This window comes from Xenopus laevis, chromosome 8L, assembly GCF_017654675.1.
Source record: "Xenopus laevis strain J_2021 chromosome 8L, Xenopus_laevis_v10.1, whole genome shotgun sequence".
Lineage (NCBI taxonomy): Eukaryota > Metazoa > Chordata > Amphibia > Anura > Pipidae > Xenopus > Xenopus laevis.
The window spans coordinates 112731604-112750469 of NC_054385.1; the positions used below are offsets into that span (position 1 = coordinate 112731604).

At 36.6% G+C, this 18866-nt stretch overlaps 1 protein-coding gene across 20 annotated transcripts in view; it reads right to left on the reverse strand.

Moving 5' to 3' along the window:
* gphn.L (gephyrin L homeolog) overlaps positions 1-18866 on the reverse strand; it is a 216335-nt gene that overhangs the window by 13515 nt on the left and 183954 nt on the right. For 11 of the 20 annotated variants that reach the window (XM_018229287.2, XM_018229286.2, XM_041572207.1 and 8 more), the window contains 6 exons: positions 7957-8019; positions 5988-6030; positions 5624-5761; positions 4647-4739; positions 3673-3728; positions 2104-2223 (listed from right to left, as the gene is read on the reverse strand). In XM_018229287.2, the coding sequence (XP_018084776.1) occupies positions 2104-2223; positions 3673-3728; positions 4647-4739; positions 5624-5761; positions 5988-6030; positions 7957-8019 (513 nt within the window). 20 annotated transcript variants of the gene reach the window in all.

Consider the following 18866-nt stretch of genomic DNA (forward strand, 5'->3'; position numbering starts at 1 on the left):
TTGAAATAAGTGACGGTAAATTGATGAGGGTGCTATTCGAAGAACTTTTTCAATGTACATCCATTATTTATTTTTCTTTCATTCCAAGATATTAAGGGATACATGTACTGTTATTATGAATGATTTGTATTACAACAGCGCCACCTGCTGGTCATTTTCTGACCAGTCTGACCAACAAGTAGTCAAGGAAATTGACAGGAGAAAGAAAGAGGCTGTTCTCATGTTCTTCTGCTTAGGAAAAAGATTGAAACCTTTCTCAAATGTTTCCTAGACCAAAAAATTGCCAAATAGCAGCACTGTCCAAAGTCTCTGGAGCTTTCCCTTTGATCCGAACCGAATACTTATTCTCCTCGAGTGTAAAGTTCACCAAAAGTCAATATGCTGTAGAGGTTAGCGCTAAAAGCTAGGGAAAAATTAGAAATGTAGCAGAGCGAAAACTTATAGTATAGTAGATTTTTTTGAGAGAGTTGTAGTTCAACACCTTCACCCACTTGTACAATGCACAAATCCGTGTATATATGGGAAAAACAAATAGAAAACTGCGTGATAGGATGAGAGAACACCTTAAGAACAAAATGGTACATGGCAGTAACCCCAAGGGTTTGACTTTTTGGGGTATAGAGATAGTGAATAAGAAATGGAGAGGGGAAATATCATAGAAGACACTTTGAGATGTGAGAGTAGGAGGATATATAAGATGGGAACTCTAGTACCAAATGGGATGAATATAGATTTTAACCTAAGGTCCTTTTAATAAGTGTGAATCTATAATTGCTGAAAGTGTCTAACTTAAGATGATCTGTTGTAACCAATATATAACAATGTGAGAAAAAATTGATCAAAACTCTAAATTGATGGGTAAATATGTACATAAGGAACGGAATTATAACAACAAAAAATGTATTTTTACAATAAGAAATTAAATAAATTAATCAAATAATTTGAGTTATCTTGAAATAAATTAAATTAATTTTAGATCACTAGATAAAAATTCATTAATTTTGCAGAATGATCTATTATATTTAAAAAGTATTTTTTTTAAAAAAATGGCATTTTCCTTAAAAAGGTTTTTACTTTTGAATACAAACCAATATGAATTCTGCTTGAGTAGCCAATATGTGGAACGATTTTCACAATTAACTATGCTTCCTATTGGTAACATATTTTGCCCATCAAATCCTTAACTATTAGGCAAAAACTCTGATGTATGTCAAGAAGATAAGAATTTGAAAATTGTGGAACAAATATAGATATAATGCAAGCGCAAGGTAACCATGGAAACTGGGACACAATAGAATGGACGTAATGAAAGAGACGCGTTACCCAGGTAACCAGGACATGTAAATAGATGTGGTGCTTGCGCAAAACAGTCTGAGCCTTTGAGGAAGTCGGAAAGCGACGAAACGTCATCCCCAAGCGCCGATCAACCCACGTGGAGGAAAAGTCTACCGAGTCTACGCTTAACACTGCGGTTTCCTTTAAAGACCCACAGGCGATGTTTTACGGAAGGGGATGACATAAGATGTTCAATTTTAACTACCAAATTGTAAATGAGAGATTTTTATTAATAAAAAGGTTTTACACTATATTGTGTTCCACATCAATCTGCAGCAAGGATCCCAGTTGGGAACTTCGTTTGGATCTTTATGTCATTTCTATATGCTGATTACCATTTGAAACGTTTGTGAGCACGAGGTGTATGATTATATTTGAGAAACACGGCTTTGTGCATTGTACAAGTGGGTGAAGGTGTTGAACTACAACTCTCTCTCAAAAAAATCTACTATACTATAAGTTTTCCCTCTGCCGCAGATGGCGCTGTTGTAACAAAATTAATTCATGTTAACAGTACATGTATCCCTTATTATCTTGGAATGAAAGAAAAATAAATAATGAATGTCCATTGAAAAAGTTCTTAGAATAGCACCCTCATCCATTTTACATTCACTTATTTCACTTTACGTATCCTTTAATTGTGTTTGAAGGTTTCTTTTGGATATGGTTCTATAGGGGCAAAACATTTATTGTACCAAGGCTAATGGATATTCTCCTCATGTGCAGTCAAAATGTATTTCTATAATAAACAGTAGGGAAGGAACTCACGTCATCTGATTCCCTTATTAGTTCTGTGTCTTCCACTTGAACCACCGCATCGGCACCACATGGGATTGGAGCACCAGTTGTTACTCTCATCACCTGCCCAGGCATCACTGTCTGAGTTGGCTGAAATTAAATAATAAACAGTGTCCTACGGTGAGTGCTTTCATCCTTGATAATACCTTCAAATCCTGACTAAAATGAAAATCTTCCTGAAAAGGCAACACCTCTGTTATCTCATTACAGTACTCTTGAAAGGAGATAGCCTTAATATAAACATTATGGGGGTTATTTATTAAGGTTTGAGTTGTGTCTTCCATGAAAAATTTGAGTTTTCAAGTTAATTTTTATGGTCAAAATTTATTTATTTTTTTGGTTAAAAAAACTAAAATTTTAGAGCTTTAGAAAAAAACTCGAATTTTTTGATATTTATTACACCCCAACCCTGGAAACAGCTTGAATCCTAAATACACCATCTAAAACCTGTCGAGGTCATGTAGGAATCAATGGCAGAGGTACCTTGAGCCATTTGTTAATAGCATGCATGATGTTCGAGTTTTTTTTTTCCGGAGGGTTTTGCCAAAAAAACTGGAGTAATTTGTGAGATTCACATTTTTTCTTGCAGAAATCTCGATTGATTCGAGTTTTTGGGTTTCACAACTCAAACTCGCAGAATTGAGTTTTTCCATTAGAGGTTTTTCTTAAATAAGAGACCATCCGAGTTGGGAGTTCATTCGAGGTATAAAAAACTCTAACATTCGACCTTTGATAAATAACCCCTTATATGTTGCCAGAATCAGAATTGCCCAGAACCATTGATTTCCTGTTGTGGCAAAGAATACATATTTCTCAACAGATATGTGTGGGTATTTATCTTTCCTTTGCCTTTAAATTTTGTTTAATGAAAGATACTGGTTTTCACTGTCAGACACAACGGGAGTAACACAGAAATATTTATGAGTAAATATGTTGTAACCATGCAGATCTGTAGCTTCAGTTCCTAAGCTTCTCTCTCTGAACCTTCAGTTCTTGCTCTTGTTATGTAGTGAGTAGGTGCTGCCCTATGCCAGATACAGGGCGTATATATTATAGGATGAATTAAGGTAGGGCTTAAATGCAGCTTGACCATCATCAGTCCTTAAACAATCTCCTCTTCTTCGGGGGTGAATAATCTCCCCGAACTGCCTCACTTTGTTTTCCGAAGTCGTCTGAAGTTGCCTCTTGAGAAAACTTGAAACTTTCGGAAAATGGATTGCTCCGAGTGCCATCCGGCCGTCGATTTACATTCTTGTCGGCGGGAGGCAGTTCGGGGAGATTAGTCGCCCTGAAGAAGAGGAGATTTGTCGCTGGGCGACTAATCTCCCCGAATCTGAGCATGTGTCTCTGCCCTTATTGTGCTGTTTTTCATGTACTTGTTATTACAGTGTCTGTGGTGCGTCTCGCACTCACAAACTAAAATACCAATAGAAATATTACTTTTTTTTGTCTAATATGAGATTTTAAGTGCATAGTAGAGCTAATTTCTGTGTGCTAAAGTAAAGAAACAAATGAATAGGCCTGAAATTAAACACCCACCTGCTCACCAGCTTGAGATTCACCAATAATGAAACGATCTCCTGGGCCGTCTGCAGCTGGGAAAATGGTACGTAAAAAATATAGATTGAGAATCAAAGAGCATACATAGAATATATGTGGATAAAGGCAGATATTTATCCTTAAATGTTTTTTTTGATTAAACTTGAGGTTTTAAATACAAAGGTGTTCAATATCACACATTAAACAGCACACATACATTGTAGTACTTCATACAAAATGTTAAATTAACTTTTAGTATGATATTCTGAGACAATTTTGTTTTCATTTTTTATTATTTGTGGTGTTTGAGTTATTTCAGTTTGCAATTTCAGCAATTTGTTTACTATGGTCCAAATTGCCCATAGCAACCATGCACTGATTTGAGTAAGAGACTGATATATAAATATGAGCCTATGACTAAGTGTTTGTAACATGAAACACACAAGGCTGTGGACACAAAAAAATGTTTCACTTGATTCTGCCTGGTGGAAGATTGGCTTTATTTGAGTGCCTGCTCAAAAGAATTTTTCGGTTTTGTCAGCTCCCCATGTTGAGGGCTCAGGGAGGTGCAACTGGGGCTTTTCCTTTATGTGGTGAGTAATCACTTACTATTTGGAGATCCCTCTTCGATATTTATTATGAATATGAGAGGGCCTGAATAGAAAGATGAGTAATAAAAAATAGCAATAACAATACATTTGTACCCTTACATAAAATCTGTTTCTAGATGGGGGTCAGTGACCCCCATTTGAATGTCAGAAAGAGTCTGAAAAAAAAGGCAATTAAGTCTAAATCAATAAAAAAGAAATAATGAAGACCAATTGGAAAGTTGCTTAGGATTAACCATTCTATAACATATTAGAAGTCAACTGAAAGGTGGGGCACCCATTTAAGGCCAATATTTAATATAAAAAACCATTTTAAAGTTCATTTGATAACAGATTACCACTCAGAAATATGCACAGGGCTCTTACCTCTTACTGCATATCCATCCTTCACTGATGCAGGGAATGGAGGTAAGTTGTCTTTTGCGTATACCTCTTGGGCAAGCACACGGCCCATTCCATCTAGAGGAACGAAGAGTCTTGATCAATACCAGCAATTGTTGACAAAATGCAGATAGCACATAGCAACGGACAAGTGGCTTTTACTGGTTATCAGAATGAACAGCAAAAAGTTTCATGGTACAGGTATGGGACCTGTTATCCAGAATGCTGGGAACCTGGAGTTTTCCGGATAACAGATCCTTCCGTAATTTGGATATTCACACCTTAAGTCTACTAGAAAATCGTGTAAACATTAAATAAACCCAAAAGGCTGGTTTTGCTTCCAATAAGGATTACATTTATCTAAGCTTGGACCAAGTACAAGGTACAGTTTTATCAATACAGAGAAAAAGGAAATCATTTTTTAAAATTTTTAATATTTGGATAAAAGGGAGTCTATGGGAGATGGCCTTTTCATAATTCAGAACTTACTGGATAATGGATGCCATACCTGTACTAGCAAGTTACAAAATCCAGGGTTTAAAATTCACATGGAGATGTAGCAATCTAATCTATACTGGCTAAAAAGTATTCACTAAATAGATGGTGGTTTAATTTAGTCCATCTAGTTCAGTGGACCCCAAACAGTGGCTTGTGAGCAACGTGTTTCTCCCAGTGACCTCAAAGGAGGTGCTAATCTTTCAATTCCTAACTTGGAGGCAAGTTTTGGTTGAATAAAAATCAGGTATACACCAAGGAAAGCCTTCTGTAGGCTGCAAATCCAAACAGGGCTACCAAATAGCCAATCATAGCCCTTATTTGGCACCACAGAACCTTTTTAATGCTTGTGTTGTTCCTCACATTTCCTCACATAGTTCATGGGTAAAAAATCTTGGCGACCCCTGAGCTCATGAGAAAAAGGTGAAATCCTACTACCAAAAATAGAGCTATGATGGATACTATACCTCGATAATTTATTATTTCAGTTCCAAGAACAGGTGTCATTTCCAAAACTGTGATGAATGCTTTGTCCATAGATGTTAGTGGAAATGGAGACATACGGTGTCTTCTTGCTACCTTGGTGATATCAACAGCACTGTGACCTTAACATCAAACAGATAAATAGTTAATAGGTGTAGTCATTTTTCCATGAATACGGCTCACAGTGTAAGTCTGCTACTGATTGTTAGTAAACATCAGCAGGGCATGACGTTTGCCACAATGGAAAAAAAATAAGCATTGGCCAAGCTTGATGTTGAGTTCAATCAACAAACATCAATTAATCATATTTCCAGTCGACAGTGATACATATTATTTATTTGTACTTACTAGCTCTAAGAATGTTCTCCTTGCTGCTACATCTGGATTGGACCTGGAAAGCAAGAAAGGACTCAATCAGCTAAGGTGATAAGTCAAGAACACACATGAAGTTCTACCACAGAATGCCATAGTGCTTTGTAGCTCATTGCTAAGCAATGTGCAACAACACTAGGGGCTTGCAATCCATGGGCAGGCTCCTAAGAGGTTTTGTTTTCTTTCATTTAATCCATTCCTGCATTTCCAGTAAGATGGTTCCTTTCAGGTAAACCGCCCTGCATGAAAACCTGACATTTACAGGCTTCATCTGGAGAAGTATATGGATAAAGCAACCATACTGTAACTATTCTCCGAAAAATTGTAATGGCGCTCTCCAATAATGTAAGTAGAAAAGTTTTTAAATAAAAAAATAACATAAGAGGGTTTTTTTTTTGGACATTAACCTTAAGGTCCTTATATAATTAAAAACGGAAACAGCTTTGACTTCTTGGCATTTCCAATTCCAAAAGGATTTCTAGTTTAATAACGAAAGAGTGTGATAGTAAAAGTATGTACATACAACCCACAGTATGATTTAGCACAGTGGGCAAATAAGTTTGCTGTTTCCCAGCCTCTGCGCTATATACAGGAGCCTGACCATAAACTGCAGAAATGTACATCCACACAACATGTTGAATTGTACCAAGCAACACAGCCTACTTGCTGTAATGGAACAATTTATGACATTCATGTTGCAACAAATGATGGTTTATGACTGTCCTTCCTAGAAAAGAAATGATGATTTAACAAATCAAAGTTGATAACGGTTCATCAAAATAAAAAATAGTTTTTCTAGATTTGGTTCAGATTTGCTTGGGGAAAAAATTGAAATGATTAGTCAACTGAATAATAGCCTTATATGTGTTTGATGCATCTATCAATTCAAAAGGAGAAATGTCTTTGATCGTCCTAGTCTTCAGACTGGTGGATTTACTCTGAATTTTAATATTTAAGACAGTACAAGCCTGGTAAAATTGTAAGCTAAAGAATTTCCACGATTTAGAAACAAGCATACACAGAATAATAATGTGAAAAAATAACCAACAAATTAAGTGAATGGATTCAAAAAGGCATTTTGTTTCAAATTATTGAGAGGTCATAAAAATACTGGAAAAATATTGACTGTTACCCAACAGTCAGTCATTATTTTATTGAGAAATAAAAATTATATAAAGAAAAACTAAATGATTAAGTAATATTTCACTCTCTTCCCTCTAAAAGGGGTTTTATAATGAAGAAAACTTAGCTCAATTTAAAATAAAAGTGAATAAATTAAGTCAGTACCAGCTTTTTGTGAGTTTTTAGTTATGAGTTTAAGAACTTTCTTGGGCTCTATGAATTTTGAGGAAGCACAGTTGTCTTTGGGTCTTTATTACATTGTTATAATAATTACATAACAATCACTTTCAAACTTTGCTTTGACTATAATAATAAAATGGTAGCCTTTGTGTAAGGATAGTCTTTGTTTGTGTGCGGCCAAATCTGCTTTAAAATTCAGTGAATTTGAATTCAAGAAACAAATACTGAACCAAAAACTTGGCTGTCGACAAGAAATGGATGTGAATTTGAGGAGCAGATTGTGTGTAATGTTTAAAAGGACACCTCCTAAAGATGATCAACACTTATGGGCAGACAGACACAAGTGTAAAACAGAACTGTGAGAAGACGCGGTTCAACAAATTCTGAATGGTGGAATGAAACTAGGAAAAACACAAACGTCCTACAAATAAAACAATAGACTAGTAAAGAACTAGTGTGGCGAAAACAGATATCCAAAGGACACAAGAGAAAAGCTAATAAGAGAAAAATGTTAGTGGAAAGACAGCGCTAAGGAAGTAAAATGAGAGTCAAGAATTTTCACGAAGTATAATAAGGAGCTCAAACTCATAGCGCAAAGCATCTTTTGCGGATGGAAGCAGCTCCTTTGATCAGTAATAGTTACTCTTGTTTCGCAGCCTCTATTCCTCCTGAGTTCATCTTTAAGCCCTTCCAATTTATAGTGGAGCTATTGCATGGACAAAAACAAAAGATTGAAAATAAGCAGAGACACTTAAGATTGTTGTTTCAAATTGCAGACACGGGTTGAAGATTAACTAAAAAATCGTCCCAGTGATGGAGGCTGTCAGATTCATATAAACTGGAATAAGCATATTTATATATTCTTCATTGGAATTTATTTTTTCCATAATAAATGTTGATGATGAAGAAATTACCCTGGTAGCAATGGAACAATGGACATACAAAGTAAATTAAGAATTCATTGGGGACAAAAAAAAAAAAAGAACATCTTGGAAGTAAAAATAGTTTGCAATCATAGCACACTACCATTATCGAGACATTTTGTTAAAAATTTATTTTGGAACAAGCATTACAGACCATTTTTTTACCATTAAATACAATGGGCCAGATTCAATTTAGTAAGAAAAAGTTATCTCATGGTTTATAACGTGAAAACTCATGGATGACATTCAATTAAAGGAGAAAAACCCCCTTTCTCCTAATTCAGTTCCAGTTATTCCCATACACGTGATGAACAGTGAGAGAAGTTCTTCTGAACTGAACTGCATCTCAAATTGAATCTTGTCCATAAGTTTTCATGTGATAAAAATTTTCTTACTGAATTGAATCTGACCCAATGTTTGGATGAAGTTGTGGCCAATGACAAAAGCAAAAATATCATCAATGTACCCATGGACAAATTTTTTCTTAAACTGGGATCAAATCATGTTCTAAAGGAATGCAATCAGGAGCTCACTTAAAGATCACTGGATTGGTCACAGGGTATGTCTCTCATAATGGAAATCTTGGTTAAAATCCAAATTTTTTAAAAGCATGGCATACAAAAATGGAGATAGGGCAGGGAGTGCACAGCTCAAATCATGTTGTGATGCATCTAATGTCTCATATATACTTTTATGATCTGGGGCAGTCAAGAAGACTTCATAAAACAAAAGTTTCACAGAGATTACAGCACTTACAGTATAATACCTGTACCCCTATAGCACCGTGAAACTAGATAATTAAAAAAGTTTGGTATTCCAGTGCTACAATATGTTTGACCTAACTTGAGAAGAACCAATTCAGTTTGGATTATTGAAGCAGGGTCATTTTAGTTTTATTTTAAAGATATTTAAATATTTGCTGTTACAAGTTTTATGTAGCAATGGTCCATCTAGTCTACCAGGATTCAGTCAACTGAATATGTTCCAAAGAAGAGTTGAAGGAAGCAATGGTTCTCACCCCTGCAAGCATGGCAAATACCTTGCGTCTTGCATACAAACTACCAAAGTATGGAAAACGAAAAAAATACTGCAAATCTACAAACTTTTTAAAGACAATACTGATGCCTAAGGATTCTGTATTTGATGACCTCCTAACTGCATAATTCTATTAGGTAAGACAAAACAATGGGCACTCCCCTCCAGCCAACCACAGCATTTTATTGTGCACACAGCTTCAAAGTGATATTCTTGGAATAGTTTAATAAAAAATTCTAGTAAAGAAATTATTACCATTAATTATATTTTTCAACTTGGCAATCAATGTAATGAGCCATTTGTGTTTCCCTTATGGTTATGAATCATTGCTGAATTTTGAGTAATAATAAAAATTCAGAAAATGGGACAACCGAAAATTATGCTATCCTGTATCTGCTGATTATTTTTATTTGTACATAGCAATGTGCTTTTCATGATAGCGTGTTTAGTTATACGCATTTTGTTTTTATGATGCCATTGACTTGTCAATGAATCATGCAGCATATTACGTCTTAGGTATTCAATATGTTTTTAATGTACTAGGTAAAGATTTTCGCATGATTTGTGATGGAATGTAATGATTGCAGGGTTGGCTTCTGGTTCCATGTCATTGTGGAATTCACTCTAGCCCACAGGAACATAATTCATTCATTGTTCAGGGCAACCATTTTGAAAAAAAAATAAATAAATAAAGGCGATACCTTTATTGGCTAACTAATATAGCAAATAGCAAGCTTTCAGAACATTTTAGTTCCTTTTTCAAGCGCATTACAATGAAGCTGTAGTGTTCTTTGGTATATATATATCCAACATTCACCTCATAGGTCAAATGACCAACAAAAAGAATATCAATCTGCGGGTAAGGTCAAAGTCATTTAAGAGGGGATCTGCAAGAGACAAGCAGGTATATCCTAAGGTATAAGATAGGGTGGGTCAAAGAGGCTGAATTTAATTTAGGGAATGTGGAATAAATGGAATTCCATATGATCTCTTAGTCCTGATCCACACGTTTGTATTTCTAACCTGGTACAGACCATAAATCCATGGCCCAGGTTTAGTTAATAATTTTTAGATTTAGGTATTCATTGTTCAGTAAACTTGGGCTAATCTTTTGCATTGGAAAACAGAAGCAACTGATTCAACCCTGAACGCATTTTCCATGGGACAAAGGGCTTTTGTAGATAATTTTAAAGGGTGAAAGATTACAAGGGAATGAGCAGCAGCCAATGTTCTGGAGGGCCCTGTATTGGATCTTGGATGTTCTAATAATATTACACTGCTCGGCTGTCTTCTCTTTTTGAGAATTTATCATAGAGAATATTTTGATTAACAAAAATACAAATAAAATCCCACAAAATCAATAAGCAAGGGCTCCATAGACCTCTAATGATATACAAGGGGAGGGAGCACATGCCTCAGCCACTACTTAGTGTGCTGGGCAGGGTAGTATGGAGTTTCTGCTTTCCAGGAGAAACTCGTCTAAGCATAGGGACCACAGCTGGAAAGTTACTCTGGCTATCTTTCATCCCTGAGAGGAGGAGATCCATTTCACAGAGGTTTTTACCGACTCTGGTGGTTAATGGGGCATGTGAAAGTGCTTTATCTTTGAAATACCACTAACAGTTGCCTAATTTATTGATGTACTTAAGGAAGCACCTCACTTAGTTTACTGTTCAATAAGATACCTATGTGGCTAAGAATCACTGGTGCATAAGTTTTGTTTTGCATGAAGGACACATGAGGAAAGGAAGTGGTAGTCTAACAATGCTCTACTAACCAGCAGCTATGGAAAGAAAGGAAATCATTTGACATCCCTCCCCTGCTTTGTAACATCTACATTGGATTTTGATATTAAACATCTGAAATCTTGCAGGCAAATATTTGGTTATATTGTCAGTAAAAAGATTCACACTTTAACTTAAAGAAGTGTCTACAGCTTTTTCATAATTTTCCCTGTTGGCCTGTTAAAAAGGGACATATATTTTTTCCATCAAAGGGTCTATTTTTAAGATTTGACATCATGTTTCTTCCTCGATTTAAGAAAACTGCAGCCCCCCCACGACCTTGTATTTCTCAGTTTCGAATTTTTTTCGTAACTTGAATTTGAGACAAAACAAATCTACAAAATTTGAAAACATTTGGTACCAAAACCTGCTGAGCTTCTACAAAAATCAATGGGAGATGTATTTTTAACATTCTCGCTATTTTATTTTTTTCTAGTTTTATTTTTTAAACAAATTTGTAGAAATAAATGGGGTATGCATCGCAAAGGTGTTTTTCTGTGAATTAACATTATTGAGGTTTTTAGATTTGAGTAAATCAGTGAGAATAAAAAATTATGATTTGTAAACGAATTCTAGAATCCCTGAATTCTGATAAAATCAGCCTTTCCATGTATTACATACATATTTAGCATACACAAACTTCCATCAGTCTCTATTAATTTCCTGGTAGCTTGATAGAAGAGCACTCCACATCCTATCCAAGTTAACGGCACCCAAGACTGCATCACGTTGGCATGCCAGGTAGTGATGCACCGCGACATGACATCATCATGTTGTGGTCTGGCGTGAAAATCAAAGGATGCCAAAGACCTGGGTTCAATGCCTGAATATAAGTCTTAATCTGTGAGTTCTTGGGTGCACCTAAATTACTTTTTTCTGACTTTATTTCTGGTTTCTGACTCTCCTGCTTTCATTCTGACTACGTTGATCTCTGCCTGCTCTCACTCTTGCCTGGATTTCGACCCTGAGCTTCTTTAATTGAAATCTAATTGCTTCCTAGGGGTTACTAGGCCTTGAGCAAAGTTTGCACCTATGAATACATTGTCAAATCTTAAAGCAATGGTAATGCAGTGGAAGGAGAACAAAAAAGATCATTTGCATGTTGGTTATCCAGATAATAAAACAAAAACTCTTAAATGCTGTTGCCAGCCATGAATGATATACCAGTTACAATCAATTTATTCTTTACACTGTACAAAAACACACTTACCTGTGCCCTTTATATAAAGACTGCAATGTTTGTTTTAGGTCAGCCCTTCATAATGCGAGCATATTATATTTATCCATTAAGCAGTGCCACGTTTAACCCAACATGATGTTTAGATTTACTTTAATTTTCAATAATAAAATTAAGATTAATTTTTTCAAAACATGCTATTAAAAAACACACTTCCGTTATAAAATCGATTTGGTATGTGGTTGACCACGGGTATAACTAGGTATAAGAAAGTAGGATTTTGGTAGGTGTAGTTTCAACAATAATCACCAGTTCTTTCCAAGAACCTCCTGTGTTCTGTAGCACTTGTCCATTAATTTATATTATATTGCTGGAACTATATAAATACCTGATGATACCCATGATTAACCATTTACCAATCATTTTTACCTCCTGAAACTTACCTTATGAGGTCCTCCAGCACAGCATTCCTTCTCCAAATCTTCTTTGAGAGAGTTCAAGTACCCTCAACCTCACTCTGAGCTCTGTACCTGCTCTGCATCCTGGACTTGGAGAAGAGCCAAGCCAGAGGATCACAGAAGGTAAGTTTTTGGGGTTCTAACTACAGTGGCATATTGTCACTTGCCATGGGATATGGAACAGTAACCCTTGAATAACACCCTTCTTTGGTACGCAATTTTGGTTTTTTATCCTCATGGGCAAAATTTTGCCAATAAAAATGCTATAATATTAATGACATCTTCTTCCTTAACATTCCAACCTTTGGTTGGTGTTTCAGAGTTACAGTTGCCACCAACATCTGCTGGACATGGGAAGGTGCTGGATACTGTAGCTGTGATATTGTACCAAAAGGTTAGTGTTTTCATATTATCAATATTAACAGTTGCTGAAATATCCACAGATAACGAGCAATATCCTAGAACATCTCAGCCTTCTGGGGGTCAAAATGGATCACATAAACTAATCAATGAGTTATTTGTGCTATAATATGCCAACAAAACTCGAAAGGCAGACTGCACTTCTGAAAATGGGGTTTATTGGAGTTCCTGCTGGAGAAACCTAACGCGTTTCGGGAGTTATCCCTTAGTCATAGGTTAACATGGTTAACCTATGACTAAGGGATAACTCCCGAAACGCGTTTGGTTTCTCCAGCAGGAACTCCAATAAACCCCATTTTCAGAAGTGCCGTCTGCCTTTCGAGTTTTGTTGTGTTTACAGTGGGGACACTGTCTGACTGAGCACCTGGCCTGAGGGGAGAGCGGTGAGCAGTTGCGGCCCTTTTTTGCTCTTTTATCTATAATATGCCAACAATGGAGAAATCTCCAAAAGGAAAAATCAGCAGTAATTAGAATTGAGTGCAAGGCTACAGCTTTTAATATCCGTTTCTAAAATTCCTGCTGACAGAAAATAATCACCAAGAGGCTCATAGGATTTCACTAAAAGTAAGGTAGTTTACATTCCAAGTTCTTGCTTTGTACCTTTGTAGAAAATTGAGAGGCTTCTGAATTGATTGAATAGATAATATATAAAAAACTGAGGGAGCTTACATCAATAAAACATTTTAAATCAGTTTACATTTATTACTGCCCACTTATTAAGACACTTGCAAAACTGGTTACAGGGTCACCCTACCATAATATCTAACGTTCCAAGTTCAATTTCCCTAGCTTCTGTGAAGTTTTAACTGGCTCATCTTGCAGTACTGCCTTCCCTATGCCCTCCAATTGAATTTTATCCCCCTTACAAGAAGCCAGCAGGGGGCTTGCTCTTATTTAAAGAGGGGAATAAGCAGTCAAACAAGGCTGCAAACAGAATTCTGGGACAATTTTCACCTGTTTCTCCTGTACCAAGCACAACTGACAAATAGCACATTGGCCATGTGACATTAAATAAATGATTTGGGGTTGATAACAGGAGATGTGTTGTTTCTTTATTTTATAAAACTTGGTTAAGGGTTAAAAAGGCCCAAGGCAAAAGGTGCCCATAACAATTTATCTTCAGTTAAAAAATTGCCCCTAAGACACGCCTTGTCCTGTAGAACCAATGTTGGCATTTTGTTGGTGCAATAATATGCTTAAATAGCAAACACCTGGAACAAAACATATACACAGTAATACAAGTGACAGAATTTGCTTTTCACCAATACATCAACATTATTAATGGCACTGTATACGGAAATCACTCAAGTACAATGAACACAATGGAATGGAAAAGCATGCTATGGGCAATGCAAAAGAGCAGTCCCTTTCCTCTCACCAAATGCCTTTTGTTTAATGGGTCTCATATACCATAACTCTTTTTATCCCCAGCTCAGGGGATGCCTCAGCTTCGGTGAAATGAATTACACTTGGGGCAGCTTGGGTGGGCATTACAGCATAAAGTAAAATTACTTGTCAAAGTTTAGTACAAATACATTTTTATAATTGCGCACTGACTTAAAGAGAGATATACAAGGAGAGAGAATGAACTTTATGTTAGGCCCAGTATACACCTGTGTTCAACATAAACCAAATAATTAGAAAACTGGTACAAATGCACAGAATCAGCCTATAAATTGCAAAAAGGCCAAAATCTGCCTGTGACTTTGGGTCCAAGGGATATCTCTAAACTCTAAAGTCACCAGCCAGCTAGAAAAATGGCTCATTTTCCAGGTCACTGTTGATGTTAACAAGTTGTCCAATAATTTGGCTTTTGTTCATGTGTGCCCTGTTTCTGATTTTTAAAACAAAAGTAAATAGGGCACAGTGGGCCAAATTTTATGATTTTGTACACTGGCATGGATAGGCATAACACATTACCAACAAAATTCCTATTTACTGGGCTCTGATAGCACCTAACTCTAAAATCAGAAAATCCTAAATCAAGAAGCTTCTTTTAGAAAAGACAAAAAGAATGCAAAACTTATAGGTTATTCAACCCACTCAACGCTTGACCTCTGTGGATACTCAAGATACTGAAGCATTCTATGAATAACATAGACTACATTCCGTAATTAAATCATGGCTCTATAATTTATATTTTGCTTAACAGAAGGGTAGGTGGTGAGCCATAACCCTACACATTAAACAACTTTGTATCCACATTTCTTGCAATGAAAATGCAGCACATCTTACTTTTTTCTGCAACCATGTAGTCTCTCAGAGTAACCTTTTCATTCAAACTGCTTCCAGCTGTTACATCTATAGACATCAGTTAAGCTTCAGTAAAGCTGCCAGCTCTCATCTACTGTAATTTGCTTATTTATTTATATTAAATAAGGAATATCCCTGGCTCATGGACTTATATTTACCCGAGTAATCACAGTGTAGTAAAATATTGCTCAAGCCTGTTTACTTTTCAGAACAGGTCAAATATTGGCACCAACAAGCAGGCTCTAGGCCTGCCATTGGCACTGTCCCACCAGCAGACTAAGCTAATATTAATATACACTGTGTCTCTGCATTTGATGGAAGCCACAGACCCGACATGGTAAAGAGTCAAATACTTTAACTATATTATACCAAGAGCCCAGAGACCCCTGAAATAAGAATTGACATGTCTATTGCTGCACTTGACTGCTCTTGTATGGAGCCTGCCAATCGCTGATTTCACGGAGAAGACCCAATGGCTTTCATACTCACCTTCGACACATAGACTGTTTGGGCCCCTTGTATTTACTATATGTATGGAAAGTCACTCTGAGTGGCATTCCCCAAAAATCTTACTATGGTAAGAACACCTGATATATATATATAGTAGAAGCCCCATTTTACATCCCCTGATTTTAAGTTTTCCCTCATTTTACATTGTTGTTTTGTGGTCCCACCTATATATTATGAATAAAATGAATACATTTCCCTGATTTTATATAATATTATAATGATGTATTGTCAAGTGATACATTATTAATTAGGATATACTGTAATTCTATATAATCACATTTACACACATATATGTATAACTGTATATTTTGCCAACTATATGTTTAACTTAGCCAGTACTTTATCCTAGTATTTTCCATAAATGATTGAACTCCCACTTGTGTTGAAGTGTAGCTTTGCTATGTTGTCCTGGGTCAGAAGTCACTCGTAAACCAAAAATTCCCCTCCCCCAGCGGCTGTGTTACCTTTAATGATACCAAGGTCTTAGTTTTTTTGGTAAGTTTGCCCTTAAAAATTCTTCAAAAACATACATATAAAGCTGACCACTGACATGCAGAAACAATTGCAAGAATAGATGTTTTGTATGATTCTCAGGCCTTCTATGGGCTCGGAATATTAGTCCCAACAATTTTGATACCATGGTGATCGGTCGCTCAGTCGATCAGACAGATTTGAAAATTTCTGTTGGCTAACGATAATATCTTTGCATGTATTGCTTATCTGACGATATCCATTGGTGACTGTCACTACTATTTCTGGGACATAATTTTCTCACGATTGCGGTCTGTCAATTAATGGCCAGAACATCGTCTGAATGGTTAGTTTTAGCTCATGGCACGTAATCGTACGATTGCTTTCCGAACATTCATCGTACACAGAATAAAATCTGAAAATGGCCAATTTAACACAGAATATGGTGAATTAAGACTTTTAAACCTTTACAGATTAAAGGGAACCTGTCACCCAAAAAAAATATTCCAAATCCTATTTTATCACATCAGTCAAGCAAAATTAACTTAATTACACTATATAAATTATTTGAATTTTGCTTCCTTCAGTCTGGGATGTCCTAATTATAGCAAGTAGGTAGGAGCCATTTTGTGGACACTGTTATTAAGGCAAGCCTTCATCTCAGAATCTTGTTTGTGCACCAGAATGGGGGACCTGATGTCTATCCCCATGCCCTGGCTACACAATTAAATAGTTAAGAGAATGGGGGGAATGTGGGGAGAACAGTGACATCTAGGAAGTGCTGAATAGAAATGCCTGACCGGATATTTATGTGAAGGCAGACCAAATACAGACATGTATAGTACAATACCATGTCATATGTATCATGGGCAAAGAAACATTTCATTAGAATCTTTGCTATAAAATATTGCACTTTAAAAGTGGAGTTCATAGTTATCTCATATAATATAATATGCTATGTTTCTGTGGAGTCAGCCAGTGCTAGTGAGGGGGATTCGTCATTGTTACATCAACTGTTTTCCCGCATTTCCTGTATATTTGGGATGTTCATTAAGCATCTTGCACTTTGAGAAAGGCCTAGGACTTGGCTGAAACATCAGCTGCCAATGTGATAATAAATTATTTTTTTATAAAAATATACTTAAGACCTGTGAGTGCGGTTTCTATTCGATGGACTATTACTTTGATTTTTGATACTGCATCCAGGCAAGTTATTTCTATTTTTCGAGAGTGCCGACTTTTGGATGGATTGTTTAGAGTAAATAGAGCCTGGCATCCGTGTGACTTTGACATTTAATCATTATATTGAATAACATACCCATATCCAGTTTGGCGTGAGGAATAACAGCTGCGATTGATGCGACCGATACATCCCTTTTTGGCCTACAATAAGTTTGGAGTGGTGCAAGCAATCCCTACGCTTACGATACTGGCCGACAATTCCCACGACCAGCTTGATCTACACCCACCTAATCCGGAGTCACAGCAAGAGAGATGTGGTTGGATGGACACTGGCAAGGACTGACAGCTAAAATGCCAGCAGCCGCACGTAGGATGTACGAGTTCAACTGTAACATCCTTAACGTATATGAGGTGGTTCCCATGGCCGTGGAATGGATCTTTGAGTTCATCGGCATCCAGACAGAGGTGGTTGGCTCTAGAGGACCCGGAACCTCGCGGTGAACACTGAACAGGTTAGAAGTGACGGTGTTGCTTATTTTGTACCCAGTCGTAACCACTGCCTTGTGTGACAATGCTCCGTTTGAATGAAGTACTACATAAGGCCAGATTCTGCAGCCTGACTCTGACCAGTAATTGCATTCCTTAGGGGGGAGTGAGTAGGTAATACTCTCCTGAGCAGAAAGATGAGAACTCTCTGTTTCTGTGATGTGAGACTTTCGTGGCTGCTGTACACTGAGTGCTATAATTAGCTTCTGGACTCCTATACTCATATAGTGTGTATCGATCCATGAAGAACAACACATAACACACTACGTAGGCAATGGACTACACAACAGTGACTGTGTACAGGTTATGATCTCTGGACCAAGTTGAATAACAGAACTGACTTTGATGCCGTTTATTTTTATGTCTTTTTTTTATTTTTTTTTATGTTTTATTCTATTTTTTCTATTCTCTTTTTTCACATAAGTCTTTAGATTTTTCATGAACTATCTACAACGGGTGGAACTACATATACTTTTGATAAAATATTCACTATAGTCAGATCAATCATTCTACCAGTCCCGTGGTTTCAACTCAGTCCTAACTGACAGGGGGAACAAGTTGGGGGCATTCAACCTCTTTTGCTAGGCTTTGACCACCTCTCCCTGCAAAAATAGTCTCTCTAGAAGGCATATTTTGAGGACCAAAACACATTAAATAGCATAAATGCAAGAACATTGCCTTTAGACTTGTATGTATACACTTAAGCTTTGAGGAAATTGTCGACAGCAATCCCAGTAGATTCTACAGCTCGATGCTAAAGTAAGGTCTAAAGAAGTGTTCCACATATTAAGGAG